We start from the raw sequence: 20,815 nt of genomic DNA, 5'->3' as shown, positions 1-20,815 counted from the left end.
CTCTGCTGCACCCACTGGGCTGGGCACAGGGGAGGGACAGCACGGGACAAGGGGAATGTCAGCCCTGGGTCTGGCTCCTGGCAGTGAGGGGGGTCGGGATGCTGCTGCCCTGGTGTCCAGCAGCACCAGCCCGTGCTCCTGCAGGGACAGAGCTGCTCTCCCGAGCCCTCTCTTTCCTCCCCGGTGAGTCACGTCTGCTGATTCAAGCGAAAGAAGTTGACAGGGGAAAACATTCACCAGCGGCAGCCTGGAAGGATCCCAAGGCTGAGGACAGGGTGGCAGGAGCAGAGGGGAGATTTATCTGGTTTCCCCTGAAGTTTCATGGAAAGTGAGTCCCATCCCCGGGTGGCTCGCAGATGCCGCTCACCAAGCCCCGGAATTTTGGGAGTGCCCAAAACCCTCTCGCTGCTCCAGCAGGCCCTGATGCTCTCCCTGCAGAGAAGGGGCAGACCCCAGACCCTCCCTGACCATTGCTCTGGCCCTCTTTGGCCAGAGGTTTCAGCCCCAGAGCTCATTCTTTCCTCTGGAGCATCCGGCCTGAGCAAAAGCTTCCCTTTCCCGTGGCTCAGCCCACGCTGGCTCAGCAGCACAAGGTCGCTCCTGCCTTGGCAGCAGCTGCTCAGGGTGACTCACGCTGGCTCCAGCTTCTGCTCAGCCCCGTGTGGAGAGGTTTTTGGGGTGGAAAGCGCCGCCCTCCCCTCACCCCCCCCATCCTGGGATGTGGATTCAAGTCCCAGCTCCGACCTCTTATTTCGCTAGTTTTCCTTTGCTCCCAAGACCGGGGCTGAAGCTGCACCCAGAGATGCTGCAAGCGGTGCTGAAAGCAAAGAAATGGGGATTGCCTGATAGCTACAGCAGGGATGAGAGAGCTGGGGCCTGGTTCTTGCTCTTTCCTTTTCAAAGAGGGAACAGGGCAGCAAATCTCTGCACTTTGGGATTTTCCAGACCCCCATCAGTGTTAAGGTTGCGTTTCCCCCCCACCCCAGACAGCTCCAGGTGCCACCAAAAGCCCCCCCTGCTCCAAGGGTGGGAGGATGCAGTGGGAGGCAGGCAGACACCCAGCCCCTTCCTGGGTCCCTGGCCTCCATGCAGGGCCAGGAGCACGTTCCCAGAACCCAGCAGTGGGAATTTGGTGTGTTTATTTGCAATACAACAATGACCCCAGGACTTGGAGGAGAATGAGTCAGCTTCCAGTTCAGGGCAGGATTCCTCATCCGGCCTATCAGTTAAAAAAATCGCCATTTGGAGATGCAGCAATTAAACAATTAAATTAAAGTGGCACTCCTGACCAGTGACAGGCTGAAACCTTTCCACACTGGCACTTTTTGTGCCAGGGCAAGCAGCAGAGCCCCCAGACCATTGGAATCTCTCCCAAAACCCCGGGATCTGCAGGCTCTGGGCGGATGGCGGTGCCCAGAGCCCTGAGGAGCTCCGTCCTCCCTGCAGCCCCCAAAGAGTTAACACACATCTCTGGAGCTGCACAGAACGTTCCTGGCTCCCAGGGGCACAGCCTTCACCCACCCCCTGACTGCTGTGCCCTGGGGATGCCGCGGGGCACGCAGGCTCCCGCTCTGCTCTGACAGCTCGCACAGCTCCGGGGCTGCAGGGTGAGAGAGGGGCTCTGGGGGCATCACCCTCCTCCCCGAGCTGCCCCTGGCCCTGTCCCCTCCTCTGCCCCAGGGTCCACGCTGCCCCTTGGGACCCCGGCTCCGTTCCACACGGGGAGCAGCCCCTTCTACAGCAGGCAGTGCTGTGACCCTCCCCACGTTAAACCAGCCCCAGAGGAACGGCTCCTGTCCTGGGCAGATGCAGCTGCCCCCACAGCCCCCCCCCGACACTCCCACAGCCCCTCTGCTGAGCGCTGCATGGCAGCAGCTGCCCCTGCACCACACCACAGTTTCACTCTCGCTCCTCTAGGCAAGAGGAGAGAGGATGAGCCCAGGTGCTCCCAGCTCCTGGGGAGCGGCAGGGCTGGCTGCTGCCCCCCGTGGACCCTCCACCCTCCCTGCGCTCGCCTCCAAGCCACGGAGGGCCACGGAGGGATGGCAAGCAATGCCCACCCCCGGCTCACCCGGGAGGGCACCACCGATGCCCTGCCTGGAGCCTCCCACCGCCGCCGGGGGCTGCCCCTGGGCCAGCAGTCCGTCCCCCTGGCTCCTCACCACGCCGTGCTGGTACCCGCCATGCTACAGCCTGGCACGTCTTCCCAGGGTTGCCAAAGCAACCACAGAAACACAACAAACAGCAACAACACACAGCAGACAGTCGGCAAACATTCCCCTCTTATTTTCTCCCCGGTTCGGTTTGTGCTTTTTCCCCTCTCCCACAAGGAAGCTGCTGCCATCGGAAGGGAGCAGCAATATTATTTATTCCTCAGTGCAGCCTGTGCCATCCCAGCAGGAGCTGCAGGGCAGAGCCCCCGGCACTGCCAGGGAGGCTGCTGCTCCTGGGGGGAGCCTGGCACGGCTGAGCCGAGCCCTGACTCTGCCGCGGGCACTTTGAGCTGCTCACCTGCCTCCTCGGGTGACCAGGGCTGTGCTGAAGCCGGGTGGGGCAAGCAGGTGAATCCTCCCGGGCAGGGCGGCGCCTCCACACACCCTCGGGATGTAGCTGGAGGTACAGCCCAGCCTCTATCCAGCGTGTCTTTGGGGGTGTCCAGGACTCAGGACCCTCCTGCACAGGACCCGAGCATCCTCAGGAGTGCAGAGGATGTCCAGGTGTGCCTGTGGAGAGGAGCAGGGACACCCTGGGGTTTGCCAAGGCAGCCCCACAGGCCGTGGCACCGAGGGGGATTAGCGGGCACAGCTTGGGGCTTTCCAAATGGGATTAGCAGCACCGTGGCACGTGACAGTGGGGACAGTGGCTCTGCAGGAGCACTGCCTTCGAGCTGGCCTGCCCAGCACCCAGAACCAGCTCCCAACAGCTTCTCCACCAGGCCAGGCAGCTGGTGGGATCAGGGCTTGCAGCAGCACCTTTCTGAGCCCAGTTTAACCATTTCCATCCCTTTTGGGTGTGTGGATTCCCGCGAGCAGTCTGGAGCAGGGACAGTGAGCTCCCAGCTGTGAACCTCCCAATTCTCCTATCTCACCTCTCCCTCACAAAGCCAGGGAGGTCCCAGCAGCCCCTTTCCCACCCTGGACCATGGCAGCAGCCCCAGCGTGGGCACCTTTCTCCACAGATTACACTTTCCTACACATGCTGAGTGCCAGAGGCTGCAGGACTTAAACCAAACCAGCCTGGTGGGATGTGAAAAGCTGAATGCCTATCTGGTACCCTGGTGCAAATTTCCTCTCCCTCTCACACATCTATACACATGCACGTACTTATACACATAGTTTTCTTAACCCTCCCTCATTCTTTTGGTTTTTTTTTTTGCTTTATTTTTTCCCCAAAGTCCACCCATCTGGCAGCTCCTTTGTGCTCCTGGAGGCAATTATGGCAGTAAGCGAGGAGGGAGCAGGAGTGAGGCTTGTGTGGCTGAGGGACCCTATGGCACCTGGGGATGTGGCACCTTCAGCACAGCCACTGGCACAGCCAGCAGCCCTGGGAATGCTGCATCACAGCTGGGTGTGGAGGGGGAACTCCGTGAGGGGGCTTAGTGCAAGCACAGTGATTCCCTTTGCCATGCAGGGAATGCTGGTGGGCCAGGAATGGTGCCTGGGTGCTGGACAGGACGTGCTGGAGCTGGTCAAGGTGAAATAATACCTCCCTGTAGCTAAAGAGTGACAGGACAAGGGGGAATGGCTTCCCACTGCCAGGGGGCAGGGTTAGATGGGAAACTGGGAGGGAATTCTTCCCTGTGAGGGTGGCGAGGCCCTGGCAGAGGCTGCCCAGAGAAGCTGTGGCATCCTTGGAAGTGTCCAAGGTCAGGTTGGATGGGGCTTGGAGCAACCTGGAATAGGGGAAGGTGCCCCTGCCCGTGGCAGGGGGTGGGACTGGATGATCTTTAAGGTCCCTTCCAACCAAACCATTGTGGGATTCTCTGGTATGAAATAAAAGCCCCACAGGGAGCCCAATCTTCTCCTTTTCTCCCCCTTCCCAAATAACACCTCTCGGGGTGGTGTGAGGTTGGGGCAGGAGCTGGTTTCCCTCTGGGTCCCTTTTTCTCTGTCCCAGCCTGGGCAAGCAGCAGAGAGCCCCGGCGAGCAGCAGGAGAAGCCGCAGGGCTCGGCAGAGGCTGTGCTGGAGCTCCCGCAAACCTCAGCCTTGCTTTGTCCACGCCGGGACGCGCTGGGATTGCTGTGCTGGATCCATCCTTGGAGCGGTGGCAACCACCCGAGGGGCTGTGCTCGCCCGGCAGCGGTGCCGGGTGGCTGCGAGCGCTTATCCCCAGCTTGCGATGACATCTAGTGGAGCTGTGCCGGGAGGAGCTCAGCGAGCCGGGCCTCCCCCAGCGCTCCCAGGGCTTCGTTTTCCCCTCCGACCTCCTCTCCAAAGCGAGTGGGCAGGAGGCAAGAGGTGGCACCCTGTTTCTGAGTCATGGCTGGCCGCAGCACAACTTCCCGGGAGCCAAAAAAATAAAAAAAATCACCTTTTCCACAGCAACACCGCGTCCCCTCCAGCCCATTCTGCAGCTGTGCCTAGTGAATAGTTGGGACTGTTATTATTAGGTGGAGTTCTTTACCTCAGGCTTCCCCTCCATCCCCAAAGCACCCCAAAAAAGTGTTCTCAGCGTGCCAAATGCCTCTGGTGCAAAGCCAGTGGCTGCTTGGCTGCTGGGGGAGGTGGCTGGCAGCAACAAACCACACTGAGCCACAGCCAGAGACATGCTGATCCTCCTCTAAAGGCAAGGAAGGAAAAAAAAAAAATAAACAACTGTGGTAACCAGAAGATAAAAACCCATGTGGTAATGGGTAATGTGCAGCAGCAACTGCCCAGGATCCTGCCCCTGCAGATGGTGCAGCATCCAACAGGTTAATGGCAGCCTGGTCCTATTTTAAACACAGCAAAGTGCTGCAGCTTGATCCCACTTCATTCCTGTAGAGATATAATCATAGTCTTTAGGAGACGTAATCATAGGATTTATTTAAGAATTAAGTGTGTCTGAAAGTGGCCTAAATTCCCTGTGCAAGAGCCGAGTTGTGCCTCAGCACCTGACTCTGCACTGCTGTGAGGGAGCTGCTCCCTGGTGGCCCTGGCCAGAACCTGGGGGGACACCTTGCTTTGGGAACGGGGGGCTGCAGGAATGTCACCAGCCCCAAAGACCCTGGTAAACAAAGGGAGAGGCAGGTGAGGAGCACAGGGAAATGAGCATCCAGAGAAATCCTGCATTTTCTGATACATCTTTATTTAGAGTAAACAAGCAGAGGCAGCACAGCAGGAATCCAGCACGGATGGGGATAGAACAAGCATAGTTGGAGGCATTTATATGAGAGGAGGGAAAGAAAATCACATAAAAACCTCACAAACAAGCATCACTCTCCAAAGACAAGACAGAGCCTGAGATGCCAATAGATCAGGTACCCCTGAGCTGCCTCAAGGTCCCACGGCAGTTACCAAGCAGAGAGGGAGATTCCTATTCCAATCCTCCAAAAAACTTCCTTTGCAGAGCAGGTTTGGGACCTGCTGCTCCCTGTGCCTGAAGGAGATGGGGTGGGAGGAGGCTGGGACTGCCAGCAGCTCCATTCCCATGCCAGGGAAGGGGCTGGAGGAGGAGCTCACGTGGAGAGAAAGTGCTTTAAATGCAGCCATGGCCAAAACCAGTCATTGTCCCACAACTGATTAAGCACCAGAACAAATCAAGAGGGGACAGAGACACCACCATCCCTGCTGAGATGGTGCTGTGGGGTTGCTCCACAGCAGATGCCAGGCACCAATGTGGTCCAGAGATTTGGTCCCTGCTCCAGTCCCTCAAAACACCCATGGGACAGCAGTGACACTGAGCCTCTCTCTTGTGTTTCACAGCCTGCCTGAAGAGCAGTGAAATTCATCTTTAAAATCAAAATTCTTCTATTGCACCTCAATGTACTAGAGAAGAGCTCACAGCTGTCTTCACAAGCAGTTATTGCCTCTCTGTTCTGGCCTCTCCCTACCCTTCCATATAAAGATTGATTCTGACATTTCCCAAGCCTTAGTGTGAGGAAGAAATATATACATACATATAGATATAGATAAATATATATAGATAAATTAGATACCTTTATTATATCAGTAAAACCTGTGTAGTGTCCAGAAATACAGAGTGGGCAGCTGGCTGTTGGCAACACAGGAACTAAACAGCCAAAATATCCAGATAAAATAGATTTTAAAAGCAACACATGCTGCAAGAGCTTTGGCAGCTGCATCCTCCTACAGGGAGGTCGGGCACTGGTTTAGTACCAAGCTCGGGGTGCCCAGGGCTGGGGCTGGGCCCTGTGCTCCCCAGTCAGGCACTGCTGGCTGCAGATGCATCCATGCAGGAAAGCTCCATGGCCAGCAGCAGCTTCCCTGCCCTGGGACCACCAACCCTGAGGTCTCTTTGGCAGGTTTACATTGCCCCCCTTCCTCTAGCCCCACCCCTGACTCCTGTTACTTCTTGAAGAACTTCTTGTTGAGGAGGAAAATGAGCAGGTTGACATTGACCTTGGCCTTATTGAACATCTTCATGACTGCCACACCCTCGTACTGCAGCTGCAGCAGGTCCTGTGGGAGAGGGGGCTGTCACTGCCACTGTGCCCAGCCAGGGCAAGCCCTCCTGAGTGCCCAGCCCGGGCACAGGGAGCTGGATTTGCAGGGGCAGCTGCACAGCAAGGCTGCCCCCAGCACTCAAGGCAGGGCTCCAAGTCCCCAGCAAGAGCTGCAGGTGTGGGGGCACCACGCAGCCCCCACCCAGCCCTGCTGCCCCCATCTCTCTGACCCCCAGCAGCTGCAGGATGGGCTCCCCACCTGGTAGTGCAGCTGGAAGTGCTCCATGTCGATCCCCATGAATTTGGCTTTCACCTGGAACCTGCCCGATTCCTCACAGGGGATGATGTCGAAAACCACGTTCCTGAGCCTGAGAAGACAGAGACACTCACTGCCAAAGGGGTTTCACAGCTTTAACACAGCCAAGGACAGGGTCACCCACCCAGTGCACCCCCTCAGCACAGCAGCCAGACCCACAGCCCAAACCCCACTGCAGATCCCAACTTTCCTGCATTCTCCTACACAAAGCAACTTGCCCCACATGGCAGGACAACAGTGGCCCATGTGCATCCTCCTCCTCAATTATTTTCCTCTACCTGCCTACGTTTTCATAGAATATCCTGAATCAAAAGGAACCCACAAGGATCAGAGTGCATTAACTCCTGGCCCTGCTCTGAATAAGCCCAAGCAGGAGCTCCTCCCCTGGAGCAGGGTTACGCACTGGCTGGGTGGCAGGTCCTGGATCTCCAGCAGCACCCCCTTCTCCCACAGCTGGGCTGCCGTGTAGTGCAGAGATGGCAGCTTCTTGCTCTTCCCACTGGCCCTGGAAGAGAAGGGACCACATTCTGAGAGCTCATCTCCAGCCATCCGTGACCCTTTGGCTTCCCAACATCTCCAGGATTCACAACAACCAGAGAGCAATGAAAACAAGCAACGTTTTTTTAAAAAATGACTGATTTTCGGTAAGGAACCGCACTTGTTGCCGGCCGCCAGGTTGTCAAGGCAGGTCTTGATGTACTGGTTGTAATAATCAATTTGCTCCTCATAAAACAGAGTCTTGGCATCGAGGCCCTCCAGGGTCTGCCTCAGCTTCAGGAGCTCCCTGCGGCGCTGCTGCCGGTGACGCCGCTGGTTCCGGATGTCCTGGAGGAAACAGCAGTGCCAGAAAACCAACGTATGGCACGATGAGCTTTACCCAGAGCAGGACCTCCGGGGGTTTTAGGGGTGATCCCCAGCTCAGCATCCCCCAGCACACCTTGGCCAGCTCGTCAATGAGCTCCTGGTACTGGTTGGCAGAGTCCGCCAGCCCCAGGCTCTCCAAGCGCCGCAGGTTGCGGATGACCTTGCGCTTCTTCTCCTCCAGGGAGAGCTGGCTGTTGGCAGCCAGGGAGGGGTGGCGCTTCAGCTGGGCAGAGGGCTGGGCGTCCCACAGCGCTCGCTGGCACACGAGGTGCTGGTGGGCAGCTTCCTAGGGATGAGAAGGGGTCAGCCTGGAACACAGCTGGAACGGGGTACAGAGATGGAACAACCGAACTCCTTCACCCACGCTCTGATGTGGGTCTCTCCTGGCCCAGAACATGTGGTTTTTCTAAAATCCAGAGCCTGCTGCTGGGTCACAAGAGCAGTGGCCAAACCTCTGAGAGGAGCAGGGCCACTTTTTGCTGAGAACCTTTTCGCCCTTTGCCCACAAGGATTTTCAGTTCATCCCTAGCAGCAGCCTCACACATCCCACCTCATGCTCTGAGGCTGGTGTCCACAGGATTTCTGGGAGGGAATCTCCTGGTTGGCACTGGATCAAATCCACCAGCATCTGCTTGGTGCTAGAGACCAGAGGGAGATGTCAGGCATCCGCTCCAGACCATCACCCTCCACACAATATTCAGTTGCTTCCCAAGGGTTTCTTGCCCACCTTAAGCATCCCAGTACCCTCTTGATGCCCACAGAGCCCATCCTCACCTCAGCAGCAGGCTCCTCGTGTCACTCTCCTCGCTGCTGGCCACTGGCACCAGCTTGTTGGTGAGGGTGAGGGAGATCTCTGTTCTGCTGAGCTGGGAGAGCACCTGCTCAGCACCACTGTCTCCCAGGCTGGCAATGCTCTCCCCTGCAAGGGCACAGAGAGCCCTGCTAGCTGTGTTGGGCTCTAGAGGGCTGGCTTCCCATGCCCAGAGCAATCTAGCTCAAACTTCGTGCAAGGAAAGTGTGCCCACATCCACCCTCCTCCCAGCAGGGTGGGTGGTGGGTCCCAGAATCCAACCTACCAAGCAGGGACTGGACTGTAGGAAGCTCATCAAGATCCTCCAGGAGCTCGTGCAGGGGGTCACTGTGGTGTGATGTGATGGAGTCCTGGTGTTCGAGCAGGAGCTGGACAGGGCAAGGGATGAATCAGTGGCAAAGGGGGATGCAGAGAGTGAGGGAGGGTCACCCTTCGCACCCGAGAGGGGATGGAGAAAATACAAGGTTTGCAAAAGGACAAACCTGCAGAATCTAGATTATTTCCTTGCTCAGAATGGAAAAAAAAGGGTCAAGAAGAGGGAAGCTGTGCCAGGGGTGGGATACAGAAGAATGGGAGGAAACTCAGCAGAAAGCCCAGGGGGTGGGAGCAGAGGAAACAGAGCTTGCCATGAGCTTTATGCCCTGACCTTGTGCGTGTTGATGAGCTCCCCCACAGTGATGTAGATGACTGGTTTGGCCACTGCCACCATCTCTGAGTACTCATCCACATCAAACCTCTCTTCAGGCTCAGGGACGCAGCAGGCAGCAGAGATGAACCTCCTGCAGGGAGCACCCCTTTGGTCAGCCCCAACCCCCTGCCACGGGCTCCTAGCCGCCCTCCCACCCCATCACCAAACTGGGGCCCACCTGAACTTGTCGTGGGTGTGCTCCAGGTACTGGTTGAGCCCGCAGAGGTGGGCACTCTCCCCCTGGAAGGGCTTGTGGGCGGCGGCGTGCTGCAGCACCTTGGCGATGGAGCCCAGGCTGCGGCGCTGCTCGGGGCGCAGGGCCGCCCCGGCCGACACGTCCACGATGTCAAAACCATCAGGGGCCACCACTGCTGGGTTCATGAAGCGGTAGTAGAGCAGGTTCCCCACGATCTAGGACATGAGACAGGCTGGGGAACAGATGGGTTAGGGCCCAAGGAGGTGACACCTCAGCAGGGAAGGATGTTTCATCCTTGCTCTGCATGGTAGGACCCTCCTGGAAGAGACGGCAGTGCAGGGGGAAAAGCCCACTCTTGGCATTTCCTTAGTGGCTCAAAGAAAGTGTTGGCTTGGGGGTGTTTTTAAGTCAAGAGGACCTGACCTTTTGTGGCCCTTCGTGTACAGACACAGCTGAACCAAAGTGTACAGGTGCCCCAGCCCCGTGGTACCTTATCAACCTCCTCTGCTGGGGCCTTGGGGAATTTCTCAGCCAAGGACATCCTCAGGATTTTGGCCATGTAGCGCATCCCATAGCTGAGGAGAGGTAGAGAGAGGACCATCAGCATGTGGGTTCACCCTGATGACCCAGTCCTACACCCATCACCCAAGAAGCTGCAAGCCCCCGGCCCTGGGGTGATGGATGGAGAAGCCCACAGGTAGGATTGGCAGCTACAGTACCCCCTCAGCTCCCTCCCCCACCCTGCTGCCAACCCAGGCATCTCTGGAGGAGGCCTTCATCCTCTGAGATGACCACAAAGCTCAGATTCTTCCTGGCAGACATCTCAATGCCAGCAGTAAACTGCCCAGAAACAGAGCAGAAAAACAAAGCAGCCCACGAGGCACTGCTGATATTTGGGGTTCCCCTTGCTGACAGTGCAGTAACTCAGTCCTGCAGCAGCAAAGGGGCCAGAAAGCCCCCCCTAACCCAACCTCCTTTCTAAGGCCTTGCTGGAGACACCTTAGAGCCAACAGCACTCCTGGGGTGTGCACAGAAACCGTCGGGATACTCACGGGATCTTGTCCACAGAAGAGGTGATGGCAGAGACAAACTTGTCTGTTACTGCCAGGAGATTGCGGATAGAAACGTCCAGCCTCCTTTGGACCTCGGGGTGGCTGAGAGCCTGCTCAGGGCTGACCTCATACGGGAGCTTGCTGTGAAGGGAAGACAGGACCCCATCACCATCTCAGTGCCCGTCACCCTGTGGCCGTGCCAAGCCTTCTTACCCAGGGTCTGACCTTCTGTGCCCGCTCTGCGACTCAGTCTGGTTGATCCACGCCTTGTAGATGTCCACAGGGTCCGTGTGGATGCTGAGGGTCTTGTCCTGCAGGACCTCCTGCACCGGGCCAGCCAGGATGTGCCGCAGGGCGTTCTGCCCGCGCACGTTGCGGTAGAAGCTGACCACCAGCCGGATCACCGTGGCATTGCCCGTCAGGATGTCGTGAACGTGGTCCACCTTGGAGCTGGGGACAGAGAAGGGGCAGATGGCATGAGGGGACAGACCGACATCTGTGTGCTCTCCAAGCAGGAGGCAGCAGACAGAAGAGATAACATCCAAGCTGATGCAGTTCAGCCTTTCCCTGGGCCCGTTCCCACACCGGGACAGCCACCTGATCTCCTCCTGCAGTGCCACCTTGAAGAGCTGCAGCAGCAGATAAGCCTCCCGTGGGTTGGAAGCGTAGTTGTAAAGCGTAAAGATCACCGACTCCATGAATTTGGTGGACTTGTTCTGGGGCATCTGGAAGATCAGCCTGGCCAAGTACACTGGCTGTGTCTGCAGGGAGGAGGGACACCAAGCTAGCCCAGGTGTCGTGGGGTAGCTGGGGCTCAGGTCCCTGCACTGCCCCCCCAGCTGTGGGGGACACAGCAGAGCCCCCCCAGCCCCACCTGCAGCAGGTAGAAGAGGTGCTGATAGGCCTCCAGCTTCTGCCTCTTCTCCTTGCTGAGCGTCTTGAGCCCCTTCTGCTTGTCCATGGACATCATCTCTGAGAGCTGCTCCTTGTTCTTCTTGGTCAGCTTCTTGCAGTGGGACACCACCTCCTGTGGCCACACAGGCAGGGAGAGAAGCACTGGGGTCTGCCTAAGGCTCTGGCATTCTGACCAGTTTCTGGGAGAGCCAGGGGCACCCCAGTGCTCCCCAACCCCTCCAACTGCTTAAGAAGTGAAGCAGAGACAAGTGCAAGCTGCGATGCCCACGGAGGGCAGGACCACATGAGGCAGCCAAGTCCTCCCCTCTCTCTCTACCTGCAGCGTGATCCTGTTCTTGACCAGCAGCCCAATCTTGATGTCCATGAGGTCCAGGTCACTCTCCAGCTGCCGGCTGGCACGGATCCTCTTCACCACCTCCTCCTGCAGCCGCAGCACCTCCGACTCCTCCCAGAAGTCGTGCTGGCTCTGCTCCAGCAGGTGGATGAAGCGCCGGACGATGCCCAAGGGCGGACTCTTGGTGTGGACTGCAGCAATGCACAGTAAGGCCATGAATAATCTGCAGGTGGATGGAGTGGCCACCCCCACCACAGACCCCCCAGACCGCCAGCATTCACTCAGACACCTCATCCTCCTCCCCAAAAAGCATCTTCTTGCAGCACCAGGACATGGGACAGCACACGGCCACACTGTACAACAGCCTCCAGGAAGCTTTGGGGGCAGAGGGGCAGCCCCAGGGCTGAGGACCAAGGACCACCAAGGCTCTGTCACTCCTGTCCTTGCCAAGGGGCCACCAGTGGCCTGCCCATAACTGTGCAGGGCCAGCGAGGGAAGAGGCAGAGTCCCCTTCCCAATTAGCCATCACACTTCAGAGCAGCAATGAGCAGGCACGCACTTACCCAGCATCCTGTAATCCCCACGGGCCTTGTTGGCTCGCACAAAAGCCTGGATTTTAATTACAGCTTTAATCTGCCAAGACAAACAAGGAGCTGGGAGATGTTTTTCCGTAGTGTCCCTAACACACGTGGGGAGAGAAGGAGAGCTGGACAAGCACATCACTGCCTGGTCCCACTGCCAGGAATGTTTTGAGGCCTGGAATGAGGGTCTCTACAACACAGGAGAGATTTTGGGATTCTACCCTTCTCAGTGGTCATTCCCCTCCACTCACTGTATATCAGAAGCTGCAGCAACTCCAGGGGTGCAACTTCACTTCCCACAGCTGACAACCCTCCCCCTTTTCTCCCCAAAAATTTCCTTCCCCTCTTAATGGGCATCTTGAAGTCAATGTTGTTTTTTGATGGAACTGGAGTGGTTTTGCTCTCCTCACACCTTACAAAACCTGAGAGTTTGGTTTCCAGACCCACCAGGTACCTATTCCTTCCCATCTGTCCCCCTGCCAGGATGAATCAGTTCTTCCAGCTGCACTGAAAGCACTCAGGGACAGGGATCCAACAATGTGCTCCAGATCATCCCCCTACATCCCCACCAACACGGTCCCAGGAGTGGTTTGACTCCCATCCCATCACTTACATTCTGCCTGAAGTAGCGCAGCCTCTCCTGGTACTTCCTCTGTGCCTGCCACATCCTCACAGCTGCCTGGATCTGGGAGAGATGTTCAAATATTTGGATTCTGGAAGGACTTGCTTGGCCAAAGGGATTGGGTGGAGGGGAAAAATCATGAGGACTTCTAGGGGAGGTTTAGGTTGGATATTAAGGAAAACTTCTTCACAGAAATGGTGGTCAGGCATTGGCACAGGCAGCCCAGCAAAGTGCTGGGTTCACCATCCTGGGAGGGATTTAACACCCATGTGGCACCTGGGGACACAGTTAGTGATGGCCTTGACAGTGCTGAGGGAACAGATGGACTCAGTGATCTTCGAGGGCTTTTCCAGCCTCAATGAACCCATGGTAACAAATCTATTCTACGACTTTTCCTCCCCTGCCCACTCACACACTGCCCTGGCCCAGCTGCCACAATCCCCCCTGGCTCCTCTGTGCCAGGCAGGGGTAGATGCCACCCTCACAAGCTGAACAAGCTGGTGACAACGCCCCACATGGGAACAAAGGCTGAAGAAGAAAGAATCTTCCAAACCTTGATTGCAGCCTCTGTGTTGGATTTCAGGTAGTGCAGCCTGTCCAGGTAAGCTCTGCGCTGCCTGTACCCCCTCCAACAAGCCTGGACACAAGAAGACACCAGGTAGAGAGACCTGAGTGGGGTCACTGTGACTCCATTGGTTTTTCAGGGAGCACACGAGGAAAGAGAGTAACACAGCATGGGGAAAGAGGAAACCAGCACCCAAAGCAGCTACTGTGAGAGAAACAAGCCCCTCACTACTCTCTGCAGCACCTCAGGGGTCCTGGCAGTAAAACCACAGAGCAGCAAGCGCTGGCCCTCCCTGGGCCTGCCAGAAGGTGCTGCGAGCAGCTGCCCTTGGTTTGTGCCGCTGCGTTGCGAGGAGGGGCAGAGCCTGGCCGTGTCACCTGGATCCTGATGGCAGCTGGCCTCTGCTCCCGCAGGACGCGGCGCCGCGCCGCGAAGCGCCGGCGAACGAGGAAGCCCCGCAGCCGCGCCTGCAGCCTCACCACCAAGGCCACGCTGGACGCCCACAGGCGCTCCCGGTCGTGGGCCAGCGTCACTCGGGCGATGACCGACTGCAAGGACACGAGGAGCCACCAGCTGAGCCCCCGGCCGTGCCAGCGGTGCCCACCCAGCCCCACCCTGCCCATACCTGGATCTCCTCCCGGCTCAGGTGCGCGGCGTTGAAGCTGCCGTCGCGTGGGCACTGCCAGCTGCCCTCCAGGGTCTGCAGGTTCAGGTAGTACTCGGCACCATCCGGCAGCCTGTGCCTGGTCCAGGATAGCTTCGTGCTCCCTGCATGCCGGGATGGATGGGAGCTGCTGGAGAGTGCTGCTCCCCCTGAAAACCCAGGCCAGGGGTGCAGCCCAGGCTCCTGGGGTGGGGGAGGTTTTGCAGCCCCCAGGGTTTTACCCGCTGGTCTCTTGGTGGCCATCAGAGCCGCCAGCTGCTCCTGGTAGGAGTCAGCACAGGCGTTCACCACCCCACACAGGGCCACGTCAGGATTGCACAGCACCCTCAGCGTCTGTGATGCCTTCCCTTCCTTGATGGCCTGGTTGATGGCAGCTATGCCCAGAGCCACTGTGGGAGCAGAGGGGCTCACATCAGCCCCTTCTTGTCCCCCAACCTCCAGCAGCACCTGCACAGGGAGAGCACTCACTTCTCCTGGCTGCCACTGTGTCCTGGTTGGCCTGGCAGACCCCTTCCTGGATTTCTTCCCACCAAAGAACAGCTCCATTGTCCTCCGTGGCCTGTGAGAGGGGGAGGTGGGCTCTAGTGAGCTGGGTGGTCCCCTTTGAGCACCTCCTGCTTTGCAGATGCTGCATTGCTAGGCTGGGGGGGGGGTTATTTCACAGTCTTGTGACCAAGGCGGGGTACCCTGCATCCAGAGGGGGGTGGGGATACCACGCTGCCAGAGCTGATGACCCCCACCCCACCTGGATTTTCTGCCTCCGTGCCCGGGACAGGACATGGTGGTAGCGCAGGGCGGTTGGAAGGGCGACGTCGGGCAGGGCGGGCGCCAGCAGCAGCAACGCCGCCAGCGTCTTCTCAGGGTCCGCCTGCAGCAGCGCCTCGTTGACCAGCTGGAGTGCACGGACTCCTGGGTGCCAGGGAAGGGACAAGCCTTTCAACCCCTCCACAATGCTCCAGGCACCCAAGGGAGTCACAGCCCAGGGGTGGTGTGAGATTCTCCGGTGTCTTATGGGGGCTGGAATCCCAGTGCAACCTCCCTCCCAGGATATCTGCGACCCCCTGCATGCCCAAACCTCAGGCAGGCAGGACTCACGGTCGTTTTCATCCTGCACTGATGAATTGGTGCTGGTGACGCTGTCCTGAATGTCATTCCAGCTCAGGAACTCAGCTCCTGCTTTCCTCAACTGGCCTTTCAGCTGCAACAAGTCATCAAAGTACCTGCAGGAGAGACACAAGGCAATGGCTTGAAGCATTCCAAGCAGGGCTCAATGCATTCCAAGGAGGGCTTGGTGCATTCTGAGCAGGAAAGCACCTACCAGAGCCAGCTGCCCAGCTCTTCAGAGGGGAGAGGCAAGGCACAGGACAGGGAGGCTGCTGGAACAAGCCCACAAAAAGCCCAGGTCCCCAGACCAGCCCTTTCCACAAGATTTCTTCACACCAACCCCTAACACAGAGCCCAACTCACCGCTGTGCATTTGCATCCTCAGCTCCTGAGAGGCCCAGGGCAGGGCTGACCAGGCTGTTCCAGAGCCTGTTGGGGTTCCTGGCATCCAGGGCTTGGTTAACCAGTGCCACAGCTGAGAGCATCTCCACAGCCACAAACAACTCCTCCTGTGCCAACTCGCCCTGCACAGGACAGGCAGAGACACTGAACCCCCATAACCTCCTCCCTCCAGGCCCAGCTTCCCCAGGGAAGCAGCAACAAAGGAAGGACCCCAGACCTAGCAGAGGGACCAACCCACCCACTGCCAAGGGCACCCATGGCCCATCCCTGGGGTGTCTCACCCGTGGGTGCTGGCTCTGCAGCAGGGCCAGCTGGTGCTGGTACAGGGGGGCAGCAGGGGCGTGCACATCAGGCAGCTGGGCTGCAGGGTCCATCAGAGCTTCCAAGGTTTCTGCTGGCATCCCTTGGCGGACAGCAGCATTGATCCGGCCGACAGCCTGCAGCACTGAGGGACAGACAGGGGGGCTGGCACAGGGTGGCTGCAGGAGGTGGCCGTGCCCTGTCTCAGGGCCAGGCTGCCAGCAGGCCCACCAGCTCCTGAGATGCACTGGGCAGCAGAACCTGCAGTAAGAGTTTGCCCAGGCACTCACTGGCTCGCTCCTTCTCGTCCCTCCGGTTCGCCGTGAGGATCCCTGCCTGCACCTCCTCCTGCTCCAGCAGCTCCAGGTAGCCCAGTTCCTGCAACGGGCAGAGAGGGGTGTCAGGTCTCACAGCTCTGCATGCTTGTGCTGACAGAGCAGCCGTGCTCAGACCCCTGGAAGAAAGCTGCCAACTCCCCAGCCCACGGGACCTTCCTCTTCCTGGGGACCATGGGCTGCCCCCCAGCACCAGCACCCTGCACCCCAGGCTCCTGCCAGCCCCTACCAGTGCCTTCTCCTCCCGGTCCGAGCTCAGCTGCTCCAAGTAGAGCTCGAGGTTGTCACGCTGGACGCAGCGCAGGGCCAGGATGGGGTCCTGCAGTGCACAGTGCAGTGCCAGCACATCCTGTCTGTCCAAGGCATTGTCCACCTCTTCCAGAGCCCCACGCACTACAAGAGGCCAGTTCACCCCAGAGGTGAGCAGGTAAATCATCCCACAGCTCCAGGGAGCAAAGGCAGCTATGGCTAAAGCCTGCATACCCGTCACTTTAATTTCTCCTTGGAAATGCACACCCAGCCCTTCTTCCCACTAGGTCTGAGGCTGGCCTGAGCAGACTTCTTTCTGCTACACCCACCACTCTCCCCATGCCCAGGGCTACCATGGTCCCACCATAAACCCTGGAGAACCCCCAGAGGGAAGGCCCAGCTTTGCTCACCATTCACTTTGTTGATGTTCCCTTGGATTTCAGCCTGGGTCAGACACCAGTCATAGACGTCCTCTCCTTCAGGGATCACCTGTGGGTACTGGACAGGGACTCCCCAGCCTGAGCTTTCTGCCCAAGCACAGCCCACCGTGCACGGCGGGGTCCCCTGCAGATGCCTGGGCTCACTTCCCAACCCCAACCCCTGGGTGAACTTCCCAAAGAGGAACCATCTCCCCCATCTTCTGCTCAGCACAAGGGCTCCCAGGCTGTGTTTCAGCCAGCAAGCCCTGTATGGTCTCTGGCCAAGCTACCCCTCCAGCTGCCCATCAGCAGAGGGGCTGCTCCTCTCCCAGCCACCCCTGAGCACCCTGTGCCCTCCTCACCCTGTTTCTAGCGTTGCTGCCCTTCTCCAGCTTGGCCTGGTGCAGCACCTCCTGGTAGGCACCTGCCAGCTCCTGGCGCAGTCCCAGCAGCACGGCGTGGGGGTTGTGCAGCGCCTCCATCGTCTGGGCCACCACCCCCCGATCCACCGCCTCGTTGATGGCCAGCACCGCGGCGTGGACTGCAGGGGAGGCAGGGAGGGGGGGAGTGAAGATGGACCATCTGCCCCTGCATGCAGCGGGACAAGACATTCCATGGGCCATGGTGGGAACCGTGTTCAAAAGGCCAGCTGCAGTCCCCAGCACCCGGGAAGTCTGTGTCTCACAGCAAGCCCAAGGAATGCAGAACCCCAGCTGCTGCTGGCTAGCAAGGGCTGTGCCAGCGCCTGCAGCCTTGTGCCAGGCTGAAAGAGAACAACCAGGTGCCTCCCACTGCACCCCACACCACCATCACCTCCCAGGGCACCCCCTCCCAGTTTGCTGGCCCCAGATTTGGCATTCAGTGGCTGAGCCAAGATCCTGCTGTGGGCTGACACCCAGCCCTGCTCCCCACTAGGCACCCATCACCTGCTGCTTCATCCACTGAGAGCTCGTTGGCCAAAATGCCTCCAATCTTGCTGAAGGCAGGCAGCTGCAGCCCATACTTCTCCAGCTCCCGCTTCATGTTGTTGATCTCCTCCTCTGGAGCAGAGCAGAGGCAGCACTGCTCAGCAGCAGCCCCATAGCCCAGTACTGGAGCAGGAGCAGCCAGCAGAGCCCCCACTCCCCTGCCAGACCAAGAGGGGTGCAGAGAACCCCCACACTGGGGTAAGCATCCCTGAGCTTTGGCAAAAAGCATCCAAGATTTTCACTCCACACATCCCTCCTGCCACGGGACCCCAGAGCATTGGTGCCAAACCCCCCTCAGCAAGTCCCAGCCCAGGTCTCCCTGCACGGTGCCATACCTGTGAAGTTCACTTTCCCATACAAGTCCTGGATCTGAGGAGCCAGCCCCAGCTTGAAGAGGTAAAAGCTAAAATACAAACCCACATGGTGACATCACCTGCTTCTCCCTCCTGACGCTTCTGTGTCACCTGAGGCTGAGGGGTGACACCACCAAAGGGCTCATGAGCGTGAACACATTCCATGAGGGCCAGGCCAGGGCACCCACCTGAGTGCATGGATGCAGTAGATCACCCGGGGCATGTTCTTCTTGTCATAGATGTCTGTGGTCTCTGGGTGGAAGATCTGCCAGCAAGACAAGAGACTCGTCAGGGGCAATGGCATCGAGACGGTCCCCAGAGTGTCAAAGAGTGGGGGGCAAAGACAAAGCCCCCCTGCCATAGCAGCACCCCCCAGTGCTGGCACAAGGCAAAGGCCACTGTGTCCCTTGGCTGGGGCAAGCAGAGGGGAGGTGTTACCGAGGGAAGCCCCACGTGGCTCATGGCATCACGCCAGTAGTTGATGTTATCCGTGTGCCGAAAGTGAAGCCCGGCTGTCTGGAAGAGAGGAGCTGAGGTCAGGCTGAACCCCACTTTCTCTCATCCCTGGGTTGCCCCCAGACCAACCCAGCCAAGGCAGAAGGTTAAAGACAGAGGCGATGCCTGTGACCCCCAGGGGCACACAGCTCAGGGACCCCATTGCAGCCACCTGCTACAGAACAGTCCCTGAGTGACTGCTGCCAGCGAGTCCCTCCTCACTCTGCCCTCACCAGCAAGGGAAAGGTTTGGGGCTACACCCTAAGGGGTACTACACCTTCCCTCTGGTGCCACAGCCTTACCTGGTACCGTGTCTGTTCAGGGTCGTAGATCTTCTTCAGTGGGACAACGGCAGGGGCAAAGCAGTGGCCCAGCTTGGCCAGGAGGACCCCGTTGCGCAGAGTCTCCTCCAGCTCCGTGGGTGGGGGCAGCCCCTCACCCAGACAGGCCTCCATCCAGCTGGCAGGGCAGGGACAGGGCACGTCACAGACCCCCAGCACCCCATCCAGCAGAAAAGCGCCCAAAGGACATCCCCCCCACAACCTCATTCCAATAAATCCTCCTTGGCAGGGGAGTTTAGCCCTCAGGCTTTTGCTGCTGGGTGGTTTTCAGTTTGGGTGTAGGGCTGTGTCCCCCTCCAAAAAAAAAAACACAACCCCCCAACCAGCTTTGAGGAGCCATAAAACCACAGGATCCAAGCAGCATTTTGAAGCCACTCCCCACCCATTCCCCCTGTCCCTCCCCTTAACACCCCTTTTCCCCCCCAAATCTGAGCTCGAGGATCTCCCCAGGTGCAGCCCCACCGCTTGGCTTCCTCCAGGTGACACAGGTACTGGTAGGCAACGTTCTGCCTCCTCTGTTCGTCCATCTCATCGGCAGTCAGGCGCTCACCTGGGCAGAGAAGGGGGATCTCCCATCAGAGCCCCCTGCTCAGGGAGGCTTTTTGAAGCCCCCGTGGCCACTGAAACTAAGATTTGGGAAAGGAAGCCAGGCTTTGGTTGCAGTAGCCTCCCACAGCCCTCGTGGGAGTGGCACCAACGTCACGGTGCCACCAGCCAGGCCCTTCTGGCAGTGGGAGGAAAGTTCCCGATTTCCCTTTTTCCCAAATAACGGCCATCAGAGCTGGCACTGGAGTGGGGGAGGGCACAGAGCAAGCACCCGGGGAGGAGGTGGGGAACACAGCTACAGGTTTGGGGTCCTTTTACACTGCTGCTGGTGCTGGAGGCACCCGTGACTTTTTGGGGGCACCCAGCTGCCTCCCAACAAACCATTCCTCAAAAGATATCCCCCCCCCAGTTTGTCCCCATGGGCCTGGCACCTTGCCGCATGCAGACCTGCCTGTTCCCCCTCAAACCCCTGCACCCCTAAATCCGACCGCTCCCCCATCCCTCTGCACACGCAGAGTCCCCGTCCCCCCGTGCACCCCACACCTGTCCCCACAGCCCCCTGCCCCCCAGGCTTAGCTGTCCCCTCGCATTCCCCTGCACCCCAGGCTCCTCTGTTCCCCCATCCCCCGCACCCCCGGGCTTACCTGTCCTCCCCCGGCTCGCTGCACCCCAGACTTGTCCCCCTCCCGTCCCCCTGCACCCCGGACATGCCTGCTCCCCTCATCCTTCTGCACCCCCAGACGTGCCCGCAGCCCCACCCGCAGCCCCCCTTTGCCGGTGCCGGTCACTCACAGCGCCCCGGCCCTGCTCCCTCCATGGCCGCGGTGGCTCCGGTGGCTCCGCCCGCGGTTTGAATCTCCCGCCGCCCACGTGGCTCCGCGCGGGGACTGCCGGGCGGGACAGGGGGACAGAGGGACAGAGGGACAGGGGACAGGGGACAGCAGGACAGAGGGACAGCGGGACAGAGGGACAGGGGACAGAGGGACAGGGGACAGCGGGACACCGGGACAGAGGGACACCGGGACAGAGGGACGGAGGGACAGAGGGACGGAGGGACAGAGGGACAGAGGGACAGCGGGACAGAGGGACA

At 59.0% G+C, this 20,815-nt stretch overlaps 1 protein-coding gene across 1 annotated transcript; it reads right to left on the bottom strand.

Moving 5' to 3' along the window:
- Positions 1 to 5,280: 5,280 nt before the first annotated feature.
- Positions 5,281 to 20,548, bottom strand: IQGAP3 (IQ motif containing GTPase activating protein 3). Its single transcript, XM_053966867.1, has 38 exons — positions 20,518 to 20,548; positions 19,642 to 19,729; positions 19,141 to 19,297; positions 18,782 to 18,859; positions 18,532 to 18,608; positions 18,326 to 18,393; positions 17,949 to 18,062; positions 17,385 to 17,563; positions 17,014 to 17,101; positions 16,584 to 16,747; positions 16,310 to 16,397; positions 16,001 to 16,164; positions 15,681 to 15,841; positions 15,309 to 15,433; positions 14,959 to 15,122; positions 14,682 to 14,772; positions 14,435 to 14,602; positions 14,175 to 14,317; positions 13,927 to 14,097; positions 13,538 to 13,621; positions 12,976 to 13,047; positions 12,345 to 12,414; positions 11,764 to 11,972; positions 11,407 to 11,559; positions 11,130 to 11,293; positions 10,758 to 10,982; positions 10,533 to 10,673; positions 9,971 to 10,055; positions 9,463 to 9,695; positions 9,243 to 9,375; positions 8,862 to 8,964; positions 8,560 to 8,704; positions 8,336 to 8,423; positions 7,859 to 8,071; positions 7,580 to 7,746; positions 7,325 to 7,426; positions 6,865 to 6,973; positions 5,281 to 6,621 (listed from the first exon to the last, which is right to left on the bottom strand). The coding sequence occupies exons 1-38, from the start codon at positions 20,540 to 20,542 to the stop codon at positions 6,508 to 6,510; spliced, it is 4,923 nt and encodes a 1,640-aa protein (XP_053822842.1). The 5' UTR covers positions 20,543 to 20,548; the 3' UTR covers positions 5,281 to 6,507.
- Between the last annotated feature and the right edge of the window lie 267 nt (positions 20,549 to 20,815).

This window comes from Vidua chalybeata, chromosome 29 (genome assembly GCF_026979565.1).
Source record: "Vidua chalybeata isolate OUT-0048 chromosome 29, bVidCha1 merged haplotype, whole genome shotgun sequence".
Classification (NCBI taxonomy): Eukaryota; Metazoa; Chordata; class Aves; order Passeriformes; family Viduidae; genus Vidua; species Vidua chalybeata.
This window is presented reverse-complemented; position numbering and strand designations above follow the sequence as displayed.